The sequence below is a fragment of the Pristiophorus japonicus genome, chromosome 13, assembly GCF_044704955.1.
Source record: "Pristiophorus japonicus isolate sPriJap1 chromosome 13, sPriJap1.hap1, whole genome shotgun sequence".
In the NCBI taxonomy this organism is placed as follows: domain Eukaryota; kingdom Metazoa; phylum Chordata; class Chondrichthyes; family Pristiophoridae; genus Pristiophorus; species Pristiophorus japonicus.
In genome coordinates this window covers 105780480-105801268 of record NC_091989.1, presented here as the reverse complement: position 1 = coordinate 105801268, position 20789 = coordinate 105780480, and the positions used below count along the sequence as shown (strand labels likewise).

Genomic DNA, 20789 nt, shown 5'->3' with positions numbered 1-20789 from the left:
CTTGGGACCGGCTTTTTCAAAGTTAAATTTCGCGCTTTTGTGAATGGGCCTAAAATAAATTAAGGGAACATTGCCTACAGGCCTTCGCGCTCCTCCAATTGTGGCCTCTTGCGCATCCCCAATTTTAATTGTTCCACCATTGGCAGCTGTTCTTTCAGCTGCCTTGGCCCTAAGCTCTGGAATTCCTCCCTAAACCTCTCCGTCTCTCTCTCCTCCTTTAAGATGCTCCTTAAAACCTACCTATTTAACCAAGCTTTTGGTCACCTGTCCTGATATTTTCTTCTGTGGCTCAGTGTCAAAAATGTTTTTATCGCTCTTCTAAAGCGCCTTGGGACATTTTGCTACGTTAAATGCGTTATATAATTGTACATTGTTGTTGCAATTTTACTGTTCACACTAATGACTTATGTTTAAGGGTTGTGTTTTAAAATGAAATAAATTCACATCGGTTTCAACAGGCCAAGTGATACTGGCATTGAAGAATGTGCATTAAAGTCAATTAAGCCAAGATGGCCAGCGATGTTAAAACAATTTATTATCTTGGCTCAGGTGGTCAAACAAATATTTACACCCATTGTGATGAGGATAATTTATGTAGGCATAGCATAAGGTGTCTTCAGAGAATATACTCCTGGGACAGGGGATAGTTGGTTTGGTTGACAAGACTGCTGGCAAATCCCTGCTTTTTAACACAGGACATGGAGGTTTTGAATATAGATCTATGAGCTACAGCTCTTAGCTTGAACATGGATACACTGCTTTGAGTACTGTTGAGGGGGATGACTCATCAGGGGAGGGCAGCAGCAGCCAGGTTCATGGCACCGTGGCTGGCTCTGATGCACAGGAGGGCAGGAAAAAGAGTGGGAGAGCGATAGTGATAGGGGATTCAATTGTAAGGGGAATAGATAGGTGTTTCTGCGGCCGCAACCGAGACTCCAGGATGGTATATTGCCTCCCTGGTGCAAGGGTCAAGATGTCTCGGAGCAGGTGCAGGACATTCTGAAAAGAGAGGGTGAACAGCCAGTTGTCGTGGTGCACATTGGTACCAATGATATCGGTAAAAAAGGGATGAGGTCCTACGAGACGAATTTAAGGAGCTAGGAGCTAAATTAAAACGTAGGACCTCAAAAGTAGTAATCTCGGGATTGCTACCAGTGCCACGTGCTAGTCAGAGTAGGAATCGCAGGATAGCTCAGATGAATACGTGGCTTGAGCAGTGGTGCAGCAGGGAGGGATTCAAATTCCTGGGGCATTGGAACCGGTTCTGGGGGAGGTGAGACCAGTACAAACCGGACGGTCTGCACCTGGGTAGGACTGGAACCAATGTCCTAGGGGGAGTGCTTGCTAGTGCTGTTGGGGAGGAGTTAAACTAATATGGCAGGGGGATGGGAACCAATGCAGGGAGACAGAGGGAAACAAAATGGAGACAAAAGCAAAAGACAGAAAGGAGATGAGTAAAAGTGGAGGCCAGAGAAACCCAAGGCAAAAAACAAAAAGGGCCACTGTACAGCAAAATTCTAAAGGGTCAAAGTGTAATAAAAAGGCAAGCATGAAAACTCGGTGCCTCAATGCAATGAGTATTTGGAACCCAGGAGAGGGCTCTGAGCGAGTTAGAGTGGGTGAGAGATCAGATGAACAGGACTCCAAGAAAGAATGCAAAAGGCAGGAGGCAACAGAGCAGAGTAGCACTGGGGTAAGTGTAAACCACAAGGTGATAGGAAGGGACAATATGTATGAATATAAAGGGGCTGCAGAAGGGGTCAAAACTAAAAATCATGGTTTAAAAACTAGTATTAAAACACTCTACCTAAACGCACGCAGCATTCGAAACAAAGTAAATGAGTTGATGGCACAAATCATTACAAATGGGTATGATTTGGTGGCCATTACAGAAACGTGGTTGCAGGGTGGCCAAGACTGGGAATTAAACATACAGGTGTATCTGACAATTCAGAAAGATAGACAAGAAGGGAAAGGAGGTGGGGTAGCTCTGTTAATAAAGGATGATATCAGGGCAGTTGTGAGAGACGATATTGGCTCTAATGAACAAAATGTTGAATCATTGTGGGTGGAGATTAGAGATAGTAAGGGAAAAAAGTCACTGGTGGGCGTAGTTTATAGGCCCCCAAATAATAACTTCATGGTGGGGCAGGCAATAATCAAGGGAATAATGGAGGCATGTGAAAAAGGAATGGCAGTAATCATGGGGGATTTTAACCTACATATCGATTGGTCAAACCAAATCGCACGGGGTAGCCTTGAGGAGGAATTCATAGAATGCATACGGGATTGTTTCTTAGAACAGTATGTTACAGAACCTACAAGGGAGCAAGCTATCTTAGATCTGGTCCTGTGTAATGAGACAGGAATAATAAACAATCACCTAGTAAAAGATCCTCTCGGAATGAGTGATCACAGTATGGTTGAATTTGTAATACAGATTGAGGGTGAGGAAGTAGTGTCTCAAAAGAGTGTACTATGCTTAAACAAAGGGGACTACAGTAGGATGAGGGCAGAGTTGGCTAAAGTAGTCTGGAAACACAGACTAAACAGTGGCACAATTGAGGAACAGTGGAAGACTTTTAAGGAGCTCTTTCATATTGCTCAACAAAAATATATTCCAGTGAAAAAAAAGGGCTGTAAGAGAAGGGATAACCAGCTGTGGATAACCAAGGAAATAAAGGAGAGTATCAAATTAAAAACCAATGCGTATAAGGTGGCCAAGGTTAGTGGGAAACTAGAAGATTGGGAAAATTTTAAACGACAGCAAAGAATGACTAAGAAAGCAATAAAGAAAGGAAAGCTAGATTACGAAAGTAAACTTGCGCAAAACATAAAAACAGATAGTAAAAGCTTTTACCGATATATAAAACGGAAAAGAGTGACTAAAGTAAATGTTGGTCCCTTAGAAGAAGAGAAGGGGGATTTAATAATGGGAAATGTGGAAATGGCTGAGACCTTAAACAATTATTTTGCTTCGGTCTTCACAGTGGAAGACACAAAAACCATGCCAAAAATTGCTGGTCACGGGAATGTGGGAAGGGAGGACCTTGAGATAATCACTATCACTAGGGGGGTAGTGCTGGACAGGCTAATGGGACTCAAGGTAGACAAGTCCCCTGGTCCTGATGAAATGCATCCTGGGGTATTAAAAGAGATGGTGGAAGGTATAGCAGATGCATTCGTTATAATCTACCAAAATTCTCTGGACTCTGGGGAGGTACCAGCGGATTGGAAAGCAGCTAATCTAACGTTTCTGTTTAAAAAAGGGGGCAGACTAAAGGCAGGTAACTGTAGGCCGGTTGGTTTATCAACAGTAGTGGGGAAAATGCTTGAAGCTATCATTAAGGAAGAAATAGCGGGACATCTAGATAGGAATAGTGCAATCAAGCAGATGCAACATGGATTCATGAAGGGGAAATCATGTTTAACTAATTTACTGGAATTCTTTGAGGATATAACGAGCATGGTGGATAGAGGTGTACCGATGGATGTGGTGTATTTAGATTTCCAAAAGGCATTCGATAAGGTGCCACACAAAAGGTTACTGCAGAAGATAAAGGTACGCGGAGTCAGGGGAAATGTATTAGCATGGATAGAGAATTGGCTAGCTAACAGAAAGCAGAGAGTCAGGATAAATGGGTCCTTTTCGGGTTGGAAATCGGTGGTTAGTGGTGTGCCACAAGGATCGGTGCTGGGACCACAACTGTTTACAATATACATAGATGACCTGGAAGAGGGGACAGAGTGTAGTGTCACAAAATTTGCAGTTGACACAAAGATTAGTGGGAAAGCAGGTTGTGTAGAGGACACAGAGAGGCTGCAAAGAGATTTAGATAGGTTAAGCGAATGGGTTAAGGTTTGGCAGATGGAATACAATGTTGGAAAATGTGAGGTCATCCACCTTGGAAAAAAACCAGTAAAAGGGAATATTATTTGAATGGGGAGAAATTACAACATGCTGCGGTGCAGAGGGACCTGGGGGTCCTTGTGCATGAATCCCAAAAAGTTAGTTTGCAGGTGCAGCAGGTAATCAGGAAGGCGAATGGAATGTTGGCCTTCATTGCGAGAGGGATGGAGTACAAAAGCAGGGAGGTCCTGCTGCAACTGTATAGGGTATTGGTGAGGCCGCACCTGGAGTACTGCATGCAGTTTTGGTCACCTTTCTTAAGGAAGGATATACTAGCTTTGGAGGGGGTACAGAGACGATTCACTAGGCTGATTCCGGAGATGAGGGGGTTACCTTATGATGATAGATTGAGTAGACTGGGTCTTTAGTCGTTGGAGTTCAGAAGGATGAGGGGTGATCTTATAGAAACATTTAAAATAATGAAAGGGATAGACAAGATAGAGGCAGAGAGGTTGTTTCCACTGGTCGGGGAGACTAGAACTAGGGGGCACAGCCTCAAAATACGGGGGAGCCAATTTAAAACCGAGTTGAGAAGGAATTTCTTCTCCCAGAGGGTTGTGAATCTGTGGAATTCTCTGCCCAAGGAAGCAGTTGAGGCTAGCTCATTGAATGTATTCAAATCACAGATAGATAGATTTTTAACCAATAAGGGAATTAAGGGTTACGGGGAGTGGGCGGGTAAGTGGAGCTGAGTCCACGGCCAGATCAGCCATGATCTTGTTGAATGGCGGAGCAGGCTCGAGGGGCTAGATGGCCTATTCCTGTTCCTAATTCTTATGTTCTTATGTTATGGAAGCTAAAAATGAAGAGATCATGTAATATTTGCAGTGAGATGTAGTTTGGAAGAAAGATAATGTCAAAAACAGTTAAGTTAGCTCATGAAAGGAATATGGTCTCGGTTTGTTTATTTCTTCTCACGTTTCAAGAAGAGAAATGTGATTGAGTTCAGTGAAATTTGTGTTGACTATTTGTTCACTTAATGTCTGTGATATAAAGCAGCTCAATGATTTGGATCTGCTATTTACCTCACCAAGTGCTTCAGTCCACCTTTGAAAAGATTGGAGAAGTGCATATGAGGAGACATGTGAAAGACACAATATGCAGTTAAGATCACACAGGGATTCTATTGTTACACCCTCGGTTATGCTATTGTATAGTTATATATTGGGCAGTATAGACAGTCTCCCCCCACCCCCAAAAAAAATGTAAGATGTACAGATTGTTTAAGGTAGTGTCCAGCAACACTGTGCCTGTGAACATATCTAACACAAATCCTAAACTTGTAACAAGGAACATGCAACTTGTACATTTTGTAGCACTATATTTTGAGGGTAATGGGATTAGCATCCTTTCTTGGTAGTAAAGGGTTTAGGTTTCATGAGGAGGTGGATCTGAGGCTCACTGGGCACTGAATGTGGCTGGGTGTTGTTTGGGCAGTGTGTACTTCTGGGAATATTGATGTTGGCACTGGGGAGATGGAGTCTCACAAGTTATCTCATAATCTTGTGGTCCACTGGGTTGTGGGGAAGTTGGAAGTGCAGTTGTTTGGAGGCCAAGGGTGGACCAGCAGAAAGAAGCAAACTTTCTGCTGCTTCTCTAACTCTATCTGGTGGGGAGAAGAGACTTAATGTAATATATGCACCTACATTCCTGGCTAGCTATTAGGCAAGTTTCTTGCATCAGTTTACAAGCACACAGTGCATGATATCATTTTCACATTTTAAAATGGAATGACACTTTAAAAACATCATTCTGTCACTTACAACTAACATCATCACTACAAAAAAAACACTTGGGGTTTAAATCTCCCCTTAAACAATTCCGCTTAAAGCCAGTTCTCACCTACCTCATGGTATAATGCTGATAATATATATACTGTAGCTTGTCCTTCCCATTTTGAATAACCCTTCTCAATCAGCGGCCTGTAAACATGTCTGTTGCATAATAAAAAGAATTATCATTGTCGTAGCACCAAACTAATTATTGCTCTATCTATCCAGCTATCTTTCTGCTAAAAATGTACAGTATATTAAATCAACTTGTTATTTACCTGCTCTGGTGATTATTTCTCCATTGTACTCGCCACAGTTTTTCACTTTCACTGGAGGCGGGCCTTCACACCCACAAGAGCTAAGACTGCAAGCTTATTGTATCACAGCATTCCAAATCTTACTTGGCATAATGGTCGAATAATGACACTCAACCAACTCAAACCCGTCAGTCTGATGGAGGGATTAAAAGTATTTGATTGCCTATCAATGGTGTAGTCTTCCTCATTCTCTGAATGTAGTTTATCCTCCACATACAGATGATTAGCCTGAATAAAAACATTCATTGGACATTGTCCTTTTAAGATTTTTACGATTGAGTTAGCCTCACAAGCCACAAGATGAATACTAGCCTGCATTGGAAAGGGGTGTTAGTAGAAGAAATCGAGCATAAAGAGGGACAAAGACATACACCAGAAATAAGACATTTCTAAGAGCTCCAGGTCAGTCAGGCAGAAGGGTGGTAGGGGGGAGGAGCATTCTATATAGAGATGAACTCCATTCCAACAGTGAGGATGATCATACATCATCATCATCATAGGCAGTCTCTCGAAATTGAGGAAGACTTGCTTCCACTCTAAAAGTGAGTTCTCAGGTGACTGTACAGTCCAATACGGGAATTACAGTTTCTGTCGCAGGTGGGGCAGACAGTCATTGAAGGAAAGGGTGGGTGGGGAGTCTGCTTTGCCGCACGCTCCTTCCGCTGTCTCTGCTTGGTATCTGCATGCTCTCGGCAACGAGACTTGAGGTGCTCAACGTCCTCCCGGATGCTCTTACTCCACTTAGGGCGGTCTTGGGCCAGGGATTCCTAGGTGCCAGTGGGGTTGTCGCACTTTATCAAGGATGGTGTTTTCTCTGCCCACCTGGGGCTTGCTTGTAGGAGTTCCAAGTAGAGCGCTTGCTTTGGGAATCTCATGTTGGGCATGCGGACGATGTGGCCCGCCTAACGGAGCTGATTGAGTGTGGTCAGTGCTTCAATGCTGGGGATGTTGGCCTGAGCGAGAACACTGACGTTGGTGCATCTATCCTCCCAGTGGATTTGCAGGATCTTGCGGAGGCAACGCTGGTGCTACTTCTCCAGTGCTTTGAGGTGTCTATTTATATGGTCCACGCCTCTGAGCCATATAGGAGGTGGGTATCACTACTACCGGGTATCTAGCGTGGTGCTAGATTTGAGGTCCTGGTCGTTAAACACTCTCTTCCTCAGGCAACAGAAAGCTGCGCTGGCACACTGGAGGCGGTGTTGGACCTCATCATCGATGTCTGCCCTTGCTAATAGTAGGCTCCCGAGGTATGGAAAATGGGCCACGTTGTCCGTGAATTTTGATGACCGGGGGGGGGGGCAGTGCTATGTGACGGGGTCAGGTTGGTGGAGGACCTTTGTTTTACAACAGAGGACCTTTAGTGTAAGGCCCATGCTTTCGTACGCCTCGGTAAAGATGTTGACGATGGTTTGGAGTTCGACCTCTGAATGTGCGCAGACGCAATAGTCATCCGCGTACTGTAATTCGATGACAGAGGATGGGATGACCTTGGATCTAGCCTGGAGGCGACGAAGGTTGAACAGGTTCCCATTGGTTCTATAGTTTAGTTCCACTCCAGCGGGGAGCTTGTTGAGAGTGAGATGGAGCATTGCAGCAAGGAAAATCGAGAAGAGCGTTGGCGCAATGATACAGCCCTGCTTGACCCCGGTCCAGATGTGGATTGGGTCTGTGGTCGATCCGTTGGTTAGGATCATGGCTTGCATGTCGTCGTGGAGCAGGCGGAGGATGCTGACAAACTTTTGGGGCAGCCGAAACGGAGGAGGACACTCCATAGTCCCTCACGGTTGACAGTGTCAAAGGCCTTTGTGGAGTCAAATAAGGCCATGTACAAGGGTTGGTGCTGTTTCCTGCATTTCTCTTGTAGTTGTTGCGCGGTGAAATGGGTAACTAACTTTCTTCTTAAAACATTGATTTTAAAATTCTAGTCCCTGTGTTCAAATCAGTTCATGGCTTTGCCCCTATCTCTGTAACTGCCTCCAGGTCCTACAACCCTCCTCCATCTCTGGCCTCTTGTGCATCCCCCACTTCTTTTGCCTCACTATTGGAAGCTGTGCCTTTAGCCATCTATGTGTTAAGTTTTGGAATTCCCTCCATAAACCTGTGTCTGTCTCTCTCTCCTCCTTTCAGGCACTCCTTAAAACCTACCTCTTTGACCAAGCTTTAGTCACCCTTCCTAATATCTTCTTTGGCTCGATGTCAATTTTTGACTGATGCTCCTGTGAAGTGCCTTGTACTACAGTAAGGACACTTTATAAATGCAAGTTGTTTATCTTCCACGTATGAAGTAGTAAAATGGCAGAGGCAGGTAACCCTAGGATTTCAATTTTATGGCCAACTTAGATCACAGAAGCGTTATTGCCTTGAGTTCAGAAATCAAGAAATAAAATGTAGATTACTCCAAATAACTGTTTTAGACATGAATCTAGAGAGACCCACTCTCTCCCTCTTGCATATTCGTCCACAAGGTGACCAAAACACAAGCAAAATGAACCTTTAGCTTGCTTGTTCATTTAGAATCAGCTAAACTATAACTTTCACGTTACCATTTCAAAAGCGTTCCTAATTTTGAAAAACTCCATTATTCCTCACCTTTAACCTGCTCTTTTCTAGTGGAAGGAATCTTGAATTAATGTCTGGTGCACTAGTCATAGATTCATAGAATGATACAGCTCAGAAGGAGGCCATTCAGCCCATCGTGCCTGTGCCGACTCTGGAGAGCTATCCAATTAATCTCACTCCCTTGTTCTTTCCCCATAGTCATGTAGTTTTTTTCCTTCAAGTATTTATCCAATTCTCTTCTGAATGTTACTATTGAATCTGCTTAAATCACCCTTTCAGGCAGTGCATTCCAGATCACAACAACATGCTGTGTAAAAAAATGTTTTCTCATGTCGTCTCTGGTTCTATTGCCAATCACCTTAAATCTGTGTCCTCTGGTTCCCGACCCTTCTGGAAACAGTTTCTCCCTTATTTACTCTATCAAAATCATTCATGATTTTGAACACCTCAATTAAATCTCCTCTTAGCCTTCTCTGCTCTAAAGAGAGCAACCCCAGCTTCGCCAGTCTCTCTTCCTTGCTACATTGCTGATTTTGTAGCTAATTCCTTGATATCACTATTCCGTTTTTGATGAGTCCTCCTTGCAGGTTGAAGTCATGGAGCATGCAGTAGATGGAAATTATCCATGAGACCATCCCCACCCACTGCCCCAATTAATTGAGACATCTGAAGCACATCTTGAAAATCTCAATGGTGTGTTGCTATTGATTCTGATTATAGAATGAACTTCATTGTACCTATCCTCTGCTTCCCTTCATGGTTGCTGCAAGCGTTTCATGAGCCATAGATACACAAGGTCGTGCTGGTTTCCATCTTTCCACTTTTCTTTCCCCTCCAAATAAAAGTGCGACAGATTATTGTTTTCATGATCTTCTTACCTAGCACGCTTGCTTGTGGGCTATTCTTGCCAATCTCCTTCCCATCCTTCTCACCCACCCACCACTACTCCTTTGGACTCTGCCAGTGGATCAACAATACTGTTCTTTTCCGCATTTCCATCTACGCCGGTGTCATCTTCAAACTCAACTATTCCAATGTTCTCCTGGCTGGCCAACAGTCCTTCATAAACTTCACTTCATCCAAAATTCTGCTGCTTATATCCTACCCACTTACCTAAGACCCCTGGCCCTGCTGATCTACATTGTCTTCCGGTCCCCCACAACCTTAAATTTGTCATCCTGTGTTTGAATCAATTCATAGCCTTCAACCCATCATTGACTTCTGCTGCCTGGCTCTGAAATTATCTCCCTACTACTGCCCTTTCTTCCTTTTCAAGCTTTTGGCTATTTCTCCTAATATCTCATTCTTTGACTGGGTGTCCATTTTTTCACTTACGTGAACCAGGAAATAGTGGGTGCTTGTAAAAAGGGGGTAGCAATAATCATGGCTGATTTTAACCTCCATATTGATTGGACAAATCAAATTGGTCAGGGTAGCCTTGAGGAGGAGTTCATAGAGTGCGTAAGGGACGGGTTCCTTGAGCAGTATGTAACGGAACCAACCAGCGGGCAGGCTATTTTAGATCTGGTCCTGTATAATAAGACAGGATTAATAAACATTCTCCGAGTAAAGGATCCCCTCAGAATGAGTGATCATAGTATGATTGAATTTCAAATTCAGATGGAGGGTGAGAGAGTTGGATCTCTAACCAGCGTACTAAGCTTAAATAAAGGAGACTATGAAGGTATGAGGGCAGAGTTGGGTAAAGTGGACTGGAAAAAGAGATTGAAGTGTACAATGGTGTACATTTAAGGAGATATTTCACAACTCTCAAGAAAAATATATTCCAGTGAGGAGGAAAGGGTGTAAGAGAAAAGATAGCCATCCGTGGCTAATTAAAGAAATAAAGGACGGTATCCAATTTAAAAACAGGGGCATACAAAGTGGCCAAAACTAGTGGGAGGACAGAAGACTGGGAAGCTTTTAAATGCCAGCAAAGAACGACTAAAAAAATGATTAAGAAAGGGAAGATAGACTATGAAAGTAAACTAGCACAAAATATAAAAACAGATAGAGTTTCTATAGGTATATAAAAAGGAAAAGGGTGGCTAGAGTAAACGTTGGTCCCTTAGAGGATGTGACCGGGGAATTAGTAATGGGGAACATGGAGATGGCAGAAACTCTGAACAAATATTTTGTATCAGTCTTTGCGGTAGAGGACACTAACAATATTCCGACAGTGAATAATCAAGGGGCTATAGGGAGGGAGGAACTTAACACAATCACAATCACTAAGGAGGTGGTACTCAGTAAGATAATGGGACTAAAGGCAGATAAATCCCCTGGACCTGATGGCTTGCATCCTAGGGTCTTAAGAGAAGTAGACCAGTCGATCCAGTCTCTCCTTATATGTCAGTCCTGCCACCCCGGGAATCAGTCTGGTGAACCGTCACTGCACTCCCTCAATAGCAAGAACATCCTTCCTCAGTTTAGGAGACCAAAACTGAACACAATATTCCAGGTGAGGCCTCACCAAGGCCCTGTACAACTGCAGTAAGACCTCCCTGCTCCTATACTCAAATCCCCTAGCTATGAAGGCCAACATACCATTTGCCTTCTTCACCGCCTGCTGTACCTGCATGCCAACTTTCAATGACTGATGTACCATGACACCCAGGTCTCATTGCACCTCCACTTTTCCTAATCTGCCACCATTCAGATAATATTCTGCCTTCGTGTTTTTGCCACCAAAGTGGATAACCTCATATTTATCCACATTATACTGCATCTGCCACGCATTTGCCCACTCACCTAACCTGTCCAAGTTACCCTGCAGCCTTTTAGCGTCCTCCTCACAGCTCACACCGCCACCCAGCTTAGTGTCATCTGCAAACTTGGAGATATTACACTCAATTCCCTCATCCAAATCATTAATGTATGTTGTAAATAGGTGTACTGAGGTGAATGACCAGCCATGATCTTATTGAATGGTGGTGCAGGCTCGAAGGGCCGAATGGCCTACTCCTGCACCTATTTTCTATGTTTCTATGTAACGAACAGGGTGGATAAAGGGGAACCAGTGGATGTGGTGTATTTGGACTTCCAGAAGGCATTTGACAAGATGCCACATAAAAGGTTACTGCACAAGATAAAAGTTCATGGGGTTGGGAGTAATATATTAGCCTAGATAGAGGATTGGCTAACTAACAGAAAATAGAGTCAGGATAAATGGTTCATTCTCTCATTGGCAACCAGTAACTAGTGGGGTGCCGCAGGGATCAGTGCTGGGACCCCAACTATTTACAATCTATATAAACGACTTGGAAGAAGGGACTGAGTGTAACGTAGTCAAGTTTGCTGACGATACAAAGATGGGAGGAGAAGCAATGTGTGAGGAAGACACAAAAAATCTGCAAAAGGACATAGACAGGCTAAGTAACTGGGCAAAAATTTGGCAGATGAAGTATAATGTTGGAAAGTGTGAAGTCATGCACTTTGGCAGAAATAAAATCAAAGAACAAGTTATTATTTAAATGGAGAAAGATTGCAAAGTGCCGCAGTACAGCGGGACCTGGGGGTACTTGTGCATGAGACACAAAAGGATAGTATGCAGGTACAGCAAGTGATCAGGAAGGCCAATGGTATCTTGGCCTTTGTTGCAAAGGGGATGGAGTATAAAAGCAGGGAAATCTTGCTACAGCTATACAAGGTATTGGTGAGGCCACACCTGGAATACTGCATGCAGTTTTGGTTTCCATATTTACGAAAGGATATACTTGCTTTGGAGGCAGTTCAGAGAAGGTTCACTAGGTTGATTCCGGGGATGAGAGGGTTGACTTATGAGGAAAGGTTGAATAGGTTGGGCCTCTACTCATTAGAATTCAGAAGAATGAGAGGTGATCTTATCGATACCTATAAGATAATGAGGGGGCTTGATAAGGTGGATGCAGAGAGGATGTTTTCACTGATGGGGGAGACTAGAACTAGAGGGCATGATCTTAGAATAAGGGGCCGCCCATTTAAAACTGAGATGAGGAGAAATTTCTTCTCTCAGAGGGTTGTAAATCTGTGGAATTCGCTGCCTCAGAGAGCTGTGGAAGCAGGGACATTGAATAAATTTAAGATAGAAATAGACAGTTTCTTAAACGTTAAGGAGATAAGGGGTTATGGGGAGCGAGCGGGGAAGTGGAGCTGAGTCCATGATCAGATCAGCCATGATCTTATTAAAAGGTGGAGCAGGCCTAAGGGGCTGTATGGCCTACTCCTGCTCCTATTTCTTACGTTCTTATGTCTCTGTGAAGCACCTTGCAATGTTTTCTTGTCCTTAAGGTCACTATACAAACATAAGAAGGAGCGCAGGAGTAGGCCATTTGGCCCCTCAAGCCTGCTTCGCCATTTAATAAGATCATTGCTGATCTGATCTTGGGCTCAGCTCCACTTCCCTGCCCGCTCCCCATAACCCTTCACTCCCTTCAAAATTATTAAAAAATCTATTTATCTCCACCTTAAACATATTTAATGACCCAACCTCCACAGGTTTCTGTGGCAGAGAATTCCACAGATTTACGACCCTCTGAGAGAAGAAATTCCTTCTCATCTCAGTTCTAAATGGATGACCCTTTGTTCTGAAACTATGCCCCCTAGTTTCCCCCACAAGTGGAAACATCCTCTTTGCATCTACCTTGTCGAGCCCCGTCAGTATCTTACATGTTTCAATAAGATCATTCTTCTAAGCTTCAATGTGTATAGGCCCAACCTGCTCAACCTTTCTTCATATGTCAACCTCTTCAGCTCAGGAATCAACCTAGTGAACCTTCTCGGAACTACCTCCAATGCAAGTATATCCCTCCTTAAATAAGGAGACCAAAACTGTATGCAGTACTCTAGGTGTGACCTCACCACTACCCTGTGCAGTTGTAGCTGGATTTCCCTATTTTTATACTCTCTCCCCCTTGCAATAAAGGCCAACATTCCATTTGCCTTCCTGATTACTTGCTGCACCTGCATACTAACCTTTTTGTGTTTCATGCACAAGGACCCCAGGTCCCTCTGTATTGTAGTGTTTTGTAATCTCTCTCCATTTAAATAATAATTTGCTTTTTTATTTTTTTCTGCCAAAGTGGATAACCTCACACTTTCCCACCTTATACTCCATCTGCCAAATATTTGCACACTCAGTTAGCCTGACTATATCCCTTTGCAGATTTTTCGTGTCCTCCTCACAACCCATCTGTGTATCGTCAGCAAACTTGGCTGGTTGCAAGTTGTAGTAGTAAAATGAAGGCATAATGAGAATTCCTGAAGAAGCAGGTGTGTATCTTTATGGTGTATTTCCTACTTATTATGCCCATCCATATATCAGTAACAAGATTATTTACCTTAATTCATGTCTTCAGCACTGCAGAGCACAGAAGCCATTTCCAGTAAACTGCAATTTGGCAGCATGTGAGAAACAGGTGGGAAGTGAGCACTACAACTTGGCTCAGTGGTAGCACTAATACCTTTGAGTTATAGTTTCTAAGCTCTACTCCAGGAAGTGAGCACATAATCTAGGCTGACACTTTAATGCAGTACTGATGGAGTATTGCATTGTTAGAAGTGCCATCATCCAGAGGAAATATTAAATGGAGTCCCTATCTGTCTGTTTGGGTGTATGCATTTAAATAGCACTATTTAAAGAATAGGGAATTCTCCTGGAGTCCTGACAAACGTTCCTCTTTCAACCAATCCAAAACAGGTTAACTGTTTAACTCATTTTCTGCATGAGGGACCTTACAGCACGAAAATTGTCTGCTGCTTTTGCCTATGTAAAAACAGTGACTGGACTTTAAAAGTAATTCATTGCATGTGAAAACTTTGGGACATCCTGAGGATGTGATAAGATGTTATATAAATGCAAGTTCTTTTCTACTTTTGCAATGGCTTTCTTAAAATGAATGCTGTTACCCTCCAATAATCTAGGTATTAGAGATCATACAAACAGTAACTTTCAGGCTTCTTTAAATGCAATTGTTATTAAGCGTACCTGGCAAAATCCAGAGTTTATAACCTTACCTCATGTACCACTTGTGAAGAATAATATTCGAGTTTGACCAGAAGTAAGTGAGAGTCTCTGAGTTCCTGCACAGAATATAAAAGTTTTGAAACCTTCAATATTTCCCTGACCTCTCAGTTCTTGCTAGTATTCAAAAAGGCAGAAATAGAGAGTAGACAGTGAGATAACTTTACATATTCTAGATGTGGTTTAGTTTAAAAAATCATCTGTTTATCTGGTTACACATAGGACACACAACTTAAAATAATAGCTTACCTAAAAATAAACTACAGATTGAGCCTGGACCATACTGGGTTTATCATCAAGAAGTGATTTTCAAAAAAGATCAATAATCCTTTGCATTATCAATCTTACATATACAGCTGTATAACATTTATTTGCTGGGCAATAGATGCAAAGTAGCAATTACAAAGGTCAGGCAGGTACAAGAAAACATGAAAGAGCATGATGCAGAGCCACATGGAAGAGCGGAACAAGAGAGAACATGATGCAATGCAATGTGGATGGGAGGGACAGAGAAGAAAGAACAAAATGCAAAGCTTTCTTGTGAAATCATTAGGAATTTTCCAATTGCCATTAAAAAAAAATGATTCTCTGTTTATCTGCTTATCTACATTATCTGATTCTGGATCAATTGCCCCGATATTTACGGGGAGGTGGGGAGGAAGCGGGGATGGGGGGCCAGTTTGACGGTCGGGAGCAGGGAAAATTGGAAGGGTTGGGAGAGGGGGGAGATCAGAAGAGTGGGTGGGGGTTGTGGGGAAGATCGGAGGCCAAAGCCAGGCATGCTGAGGAGGAAGGAAGGAATCGGAAAGATTGGAGATGGGGAAGATCAAAAAGGCCAAGTTGGTGTGATTCGCACCTCATAAGTGAGCAGCAGTCACTGATGCCAAGGTCTGCGTCAGGGGGTACAATCCTCTCCAAGCTGGACACAGATGCTGAACCCTGTGGGCTATCCTTGAGGAGAACAATGCTAAAGGTGCATCAGCAATTTAGCCAGGTACTGACAGACCTGCTACATACACGCTGCACAATAGCGGAGGATGGAGGAGTCCAACGTGGTCACTAGTGGATTGGTGGCGCAGAGAATTGCGAGAATGTATGCCATGGAGAGTCCGCCTCGATGGAGCTTCAATCAAGGCTCTCAAATTAGTCCATGCAGGCCATGACCATGGCCGTGAAGACTTTGGATGACAACTTATCTGATGCCTTAAACAGGATGACTGATACCTTAGCCGTGGCCTTAAAACGTGTCACTAGTCTTCACCAAACTGGTCTGCAGCATAGTGGTAGAAGAGATAGATAGATGTTTGGACTCTAGGGAAATCAAGGGATTATGTAGATCGGGCTTGAAAGTGAAGTTGAGGTTGAAGATGATCCATGATTTTATTGAATGACGGAGCAGGCCTGAGCTGCCGTATGGCCTACTCCTGCTCCTAATTCTTAAGTGATGTTGCCCTTGCCTAGGATAGGGATGCTGGGGAAAGGGGCCATGGAAATGGGAACTCCAATCAAAGCGCTCCCACTTCTCACCTATTGCCCCCCCCCCACCCCTCACTAGCCAGCACCCAACATGCTGTCTCCTCTTTCGATGGCCAAGTTTGCCTCTGTACAGATGAACGTGTTATGTCTCAAATAAAGCAATGTGACTGAGTATTGTAGACTTGAGTAAGTGTGACCTTAGTCTCTTTATTCTGACTCCAGAGTGCTGGCACAGAATGGGAGGCCTGCTTATATGCAGTGCTCACAAGGGATGCTGGGATCCCTTGGGACTCCATCAGATGTGCCCTCTGATGGCGGTAGAATGCTGGTTACAAGGTGTTGCATACATAACATCACTCCCCCACCCCCCAAAGTCAATAGTACACTTATTTACAGGGTGAGACGATCTGGGGCTTTCCGTTCCCTAGTCGATCATCTCGGTAAAAACACAGGTGCAGGTGAGTTGGTTGGGCCTTCACTGGGCTGCTGCGCAGCTGGCCATGCTGGGCTGCTGGGGATGATGAGTTCAGCTTCGTGGTCAACCGTGATGTCGGTTGCTACTTGTGTGTGTGTCGGGGGAGTCGAAGTTGGTGGTGTCCTCTTCAGGTTGTTCGTGGCTGTCTGTGAATCGCAGTTTGGTTTGGTCCAAATGCTTTCTGCAAGTTAATCAATTTGCAAGTTTGACCTCAAACACTCTACTCCCTTCTTTGGCTACGAGAGTGCCAGCAAGCCATTTGGGACCATGTCCGTAGTTGAGTACAAATACAGGGTCATTGACTTTCAATATCGCTTGACAAATTTGCGCGATCATGGTACATGCTTTGTTGATGTCGCCTGCCCCCGACATGATCATGGAGATCAGGGTGGACTAGAGAGAGCCTTGTTTTGAGTGCCCTTTTCATGAGCAGTTCGGCAGGGGGAAACCCAGTGAGTGAGTGGAGTCTTGGGTGGTAGCTGAGCAGGACTTGGGACAGGCGGGTCTGCAGGGAGCCTTCCAACACACGTTTCAAGCTTTGCTTGATGGTTTCGACTGCCCGTTCTGCCTGGCTGTTAGATGCGGGATTGAACGGGGCAGATGTGACGTGCTTGATCCCATTGCAGGTCATGAATTCCTTGAATTCAGCGCTGGTGAAGCACACCCCATTGTCGCTGACAAGGACATCAGGCAGGCCGTGTGTGGCAAACATGGCTCATAGGTTTTCAATGGTGGCAGTGGACGTGCTTACAGACATTATTACACACTCAATCCATTTTGAATAAGCATCCACAACAACCAAAAACATATTGCCTAGAAATGGGCCAGCCAGGTTTGGAGGGCCATGACCACAAACTTAGCGGTGCCTCCCTGGGTGCATTGCTCATTGGCGCATGCAAGACTCCAAATCTGAGTCGATGCCAGGCCACCACACATGGGATCTGGCTATAGCTTTCATCATTATTATGCCTGGGTGGGTACTGTGTAGGTCGCGTATGAAAGTTTCCCTTCCTTTCTTAGGCAAAACCACGCAATTACCCCACAAAAGACAGTCCGCTGATATGGACATTTCATCTTTGCGCCGCTGGAACGGCTTGATCTCTTCATGCATCTCCCCTGGGACGCTGGACCAGCTCCCAAGGAGGACACAGTTTTTTTTAAGGGACAGCAAAGGATCCTGGCTGGTCCATGTCCTGATCATAACAGGTGACTTATTGTTTTCAAATGCATCCATCACCAAGAGCAAGTCTGCAGGCTGTGCTATTTCCACTCCAGTGGTGGGCAATGGTGGCCGACTGAGAGCATCAGCGCAGTTCTCTGTGCCTGGCCTGTGGCAAATTACATAGTTATATGCAGACAGCGTGAACGCCCATCTTTGGATGCAAGCAGAGGCATTGGTATTAATACCTTTGCGCTCTGAGAATAGCGATATGAGCGGCTTATGGTCAGTTTCTAACTCGAACGTAAGCCCAAACAGATGCTGGTGCATTTTTTTTACCCCGTAAATGCATGCCAGAGCTTCTTTTTCAATCATGCTGTGGTCTCTTTCGGCCTTGGACAAACTCCTGGACGCATAAGCGACCGGTTGCAATGCTCCCGATTCGTTTGCTTGTTGTAACACACACCAGACCCCATATGAAGACGCATCGCAAGCTAGCACTAAACGTTTACATGGGTCATACAGGGCAAGTATATAACAGATTTCTGGCTTTCTCAAAAGCAGTCTCTTGTGATTTCCCCCATACCCAGTCATCTCCCTTGCATAGCAACACATGTAGAGGTTCTAGCAATGTGCTTACCCCGGGTAGGAAATTACCAAAATAACTGAGGAGTCCCAGGAACGACCGCAGCTCCTTCATGTTCTGTGGTCTCGGCGCGTTCTTGATGGCCTCCGCCTTGGCATCAGTGGGTCTGATGCCGTCTGCCGCGATTCTTCTCCCTAAGAACTCGACCTTTGGTGCCAGGACCTTTGAAACACTTCAAGTGTTTCAACCTGAGTCTCATACGATCTAGCCGACGTAGAACCTCTTCCAATTTCTGCAAGTGTTCGATGGTGTCCCGACTTGTGATCAATATGTCGTCCTGGAAAACCACGGTGCGCGGAATCGACTTTAGCAGACTCTCCATATTCCTTTGAAAAATAGCCGCGGCTAATCGAATCCCAAACGGGCATCTATTGTAGATGAACAGACCTTTGTGCGTGTTGATGCAGGTGAGGCCTTTCGAAGATTCCGTCAGCTCCTGCGTCATGTAGGCCAAGGTCAGGTCCAACTTGGTGAACATCTTTCCTCCTGCCAGCGTCGCAAATAGGTCGTCTGCCTTGGGTAGCGGGTACTGGTCCTGCAGCGAAAAACGGTTAATCATTACTTTATAGTCCCCACAAATTCTGACCGTGCCATCGCCCTTGAGAACCGGAACAATCGGACTGGCCCATTCATTGAACTCAACCGGCGCAATGATGCCCTCTCATTGCAGCCTGACCAGCTCGATCTCCACTTTCTCCCGCATCATGTATGGCACCGCACGTGCCTTGTGGTGGATGGGTCGTGTACCGGGAAACAAGTGGATCTGCACCTTCGCCCCAGAGAAATTTCAGATGCCTGGCTCAAACAACGACGGGAACTTGCTCAAAACCTGGGCACATGAGGCATCATCAACAGATGAAAGTGCTCGGATGTCGTCCCAGTTCCAACGGATTTTTCTCAGCCAGCTTCTGTCGAACAGTGTGGGGCCATCTCCTGGTACAATCCATCGTGGTAGTTCGTGCACCGCTCCATCATAGGAGACTTTTACTGCTGCACTGCCAATTACAGGGATCAGCTCTTTAGTGTAAGTTCTCCACTTGGTGTGAATAGGGCTCAGCTTGGGCCTTTATGCCTTGTTGCACCACAGCCTCTCGAAGGCCTTTTTGCTCATGATAGACTGACTCACACCCGTGTCCAATTCCATGGATACTAGAATTCCGTTCAGTTCAACTTTTAATATGATCGGACATTTCGTGGTGAAGTTATGTATCCCGTACACAGATTGAGGGTGACGAAGTAGTGTCTCAAACGAGCTTAAACAAAGGGGACTACAGTGGGATGAGGGCAGAGTTGGCTAAAGTAGACTGGGAACACAGACTAAACGGTGGCACAATTGAGGAACAGTGGAGGACTTTTAAGGAGCTCTTTCATAGTGCGCAACAAAAATATATTCCAGTGAAAAAGAAGGGCGGTAAGAGAAGGGATAACCAGCCGTGGATAACCGAGGAAATAAAGGAGAGTATCAAATTAAAAACCAATGCGTATAAGGTGGCCAAGGTTAGTGGGAAACTAGAAGATTGGGAACATTTTAAACGACAGCAAAGAATGACTAAGAAAGCAATAAAGAAGGGGAAGATAGATTACGAATGTAAACTTGCGCAAAACATAAAAACAGATAGTAAAAGCTTTTACCGATATATAAAATGGAAAAGAGTGACTAAAGTAAATGTTGGTCCCTTAGAAGATGAGAAAGGGGATTTAATAATGGGAAATGTGGAAATGGCTGAGACCTTAAACAATTATTTTGCTTCGGTCTTCACAGTGGACGACACAAAAACCATGCCAAAAATTGCTGGTCACGGGAATGTGGGAAGGGAGGACCTTGAGACAATCACTGTCACTAGGGGGATAGTGCTGGACAGGCTAATGGGACTTAAGGTAGACAAGTCCCCTGGTCCTGATGAAATGCATCCAGGGTATTAAAAGCGATGGCGGAAGTTATAGCAAATGCATTCGTTATAATCTACCAAAATTCTCTGGACTCTGGGGAGGTGCCATCGGATTGGAAAGCAGCAAATGTAACGCCTCTGTTTAAAAAAGGGGGCAGACAAAAGGCAGGTAACTATAGGCCAGTTAGTTTAACATCTGTAGTGGGGAAAATGCTTGAAGCTATCATTAAGGAAGAAATAGCGGGACATCTAGATAGGAATAGTGCGATCAAGCAGACGCAACATGGATTCATAAAGGGGAAATCATGTTTAACTAATTTACTGGAGTTCTTTGAGGATATAACGAGCATGGTGGATAGAGGTGTACCGATGGATGTGTTATATTTAGATTTCCAAAAGGCATTCGATAAGGTGCCACACAAAAGGTTACTGCAGAAGATAAAGATACGCGGAGTCACAGGAAATGTATTAGCATGGATCGAGAATTGGCTGGTTAACAGAAAGCAGAAAGTTGGGATAAATGGATACTTTTCGGGTTGGAAATCGATGGTTAGTGGTGTGCCACAGGGATCGGTGCTGGGA

General features: G+C 44.4%; 1 protein-coding gene across 4 annotated transcripts in view; it reads right to left on the bottom strand.

The window, feature by feature from the left end:
* The window catches only part of LOC139278726 (diacylglycerol O-acyltransferase 1-like), a 247479-nt gene that overhangs the window by 12260 nt on the left and 214430 nt on the right, over positions 1 to 20789 (bottom strand). For all 4 annotated transcript variants that reach the window (XM_070897803.1, XM_070897804.1, XM_070897805.1 and 1 more), the window contains 2 exons: positions 14556 to 14621; positions 5757 to 5844 (listed from right to left, as the gene is read on the bottom strand). In XM_070897803.1, coding sequence (XP_070753904.1) covers positions 5757 to 5844; positions 14556 to 14621 — 154 coding nt within the window. The remainder of the gene's footprint in view (positions 1 to 5756; positions 5845 to 14555; positions 14622 to 20789) is intronic.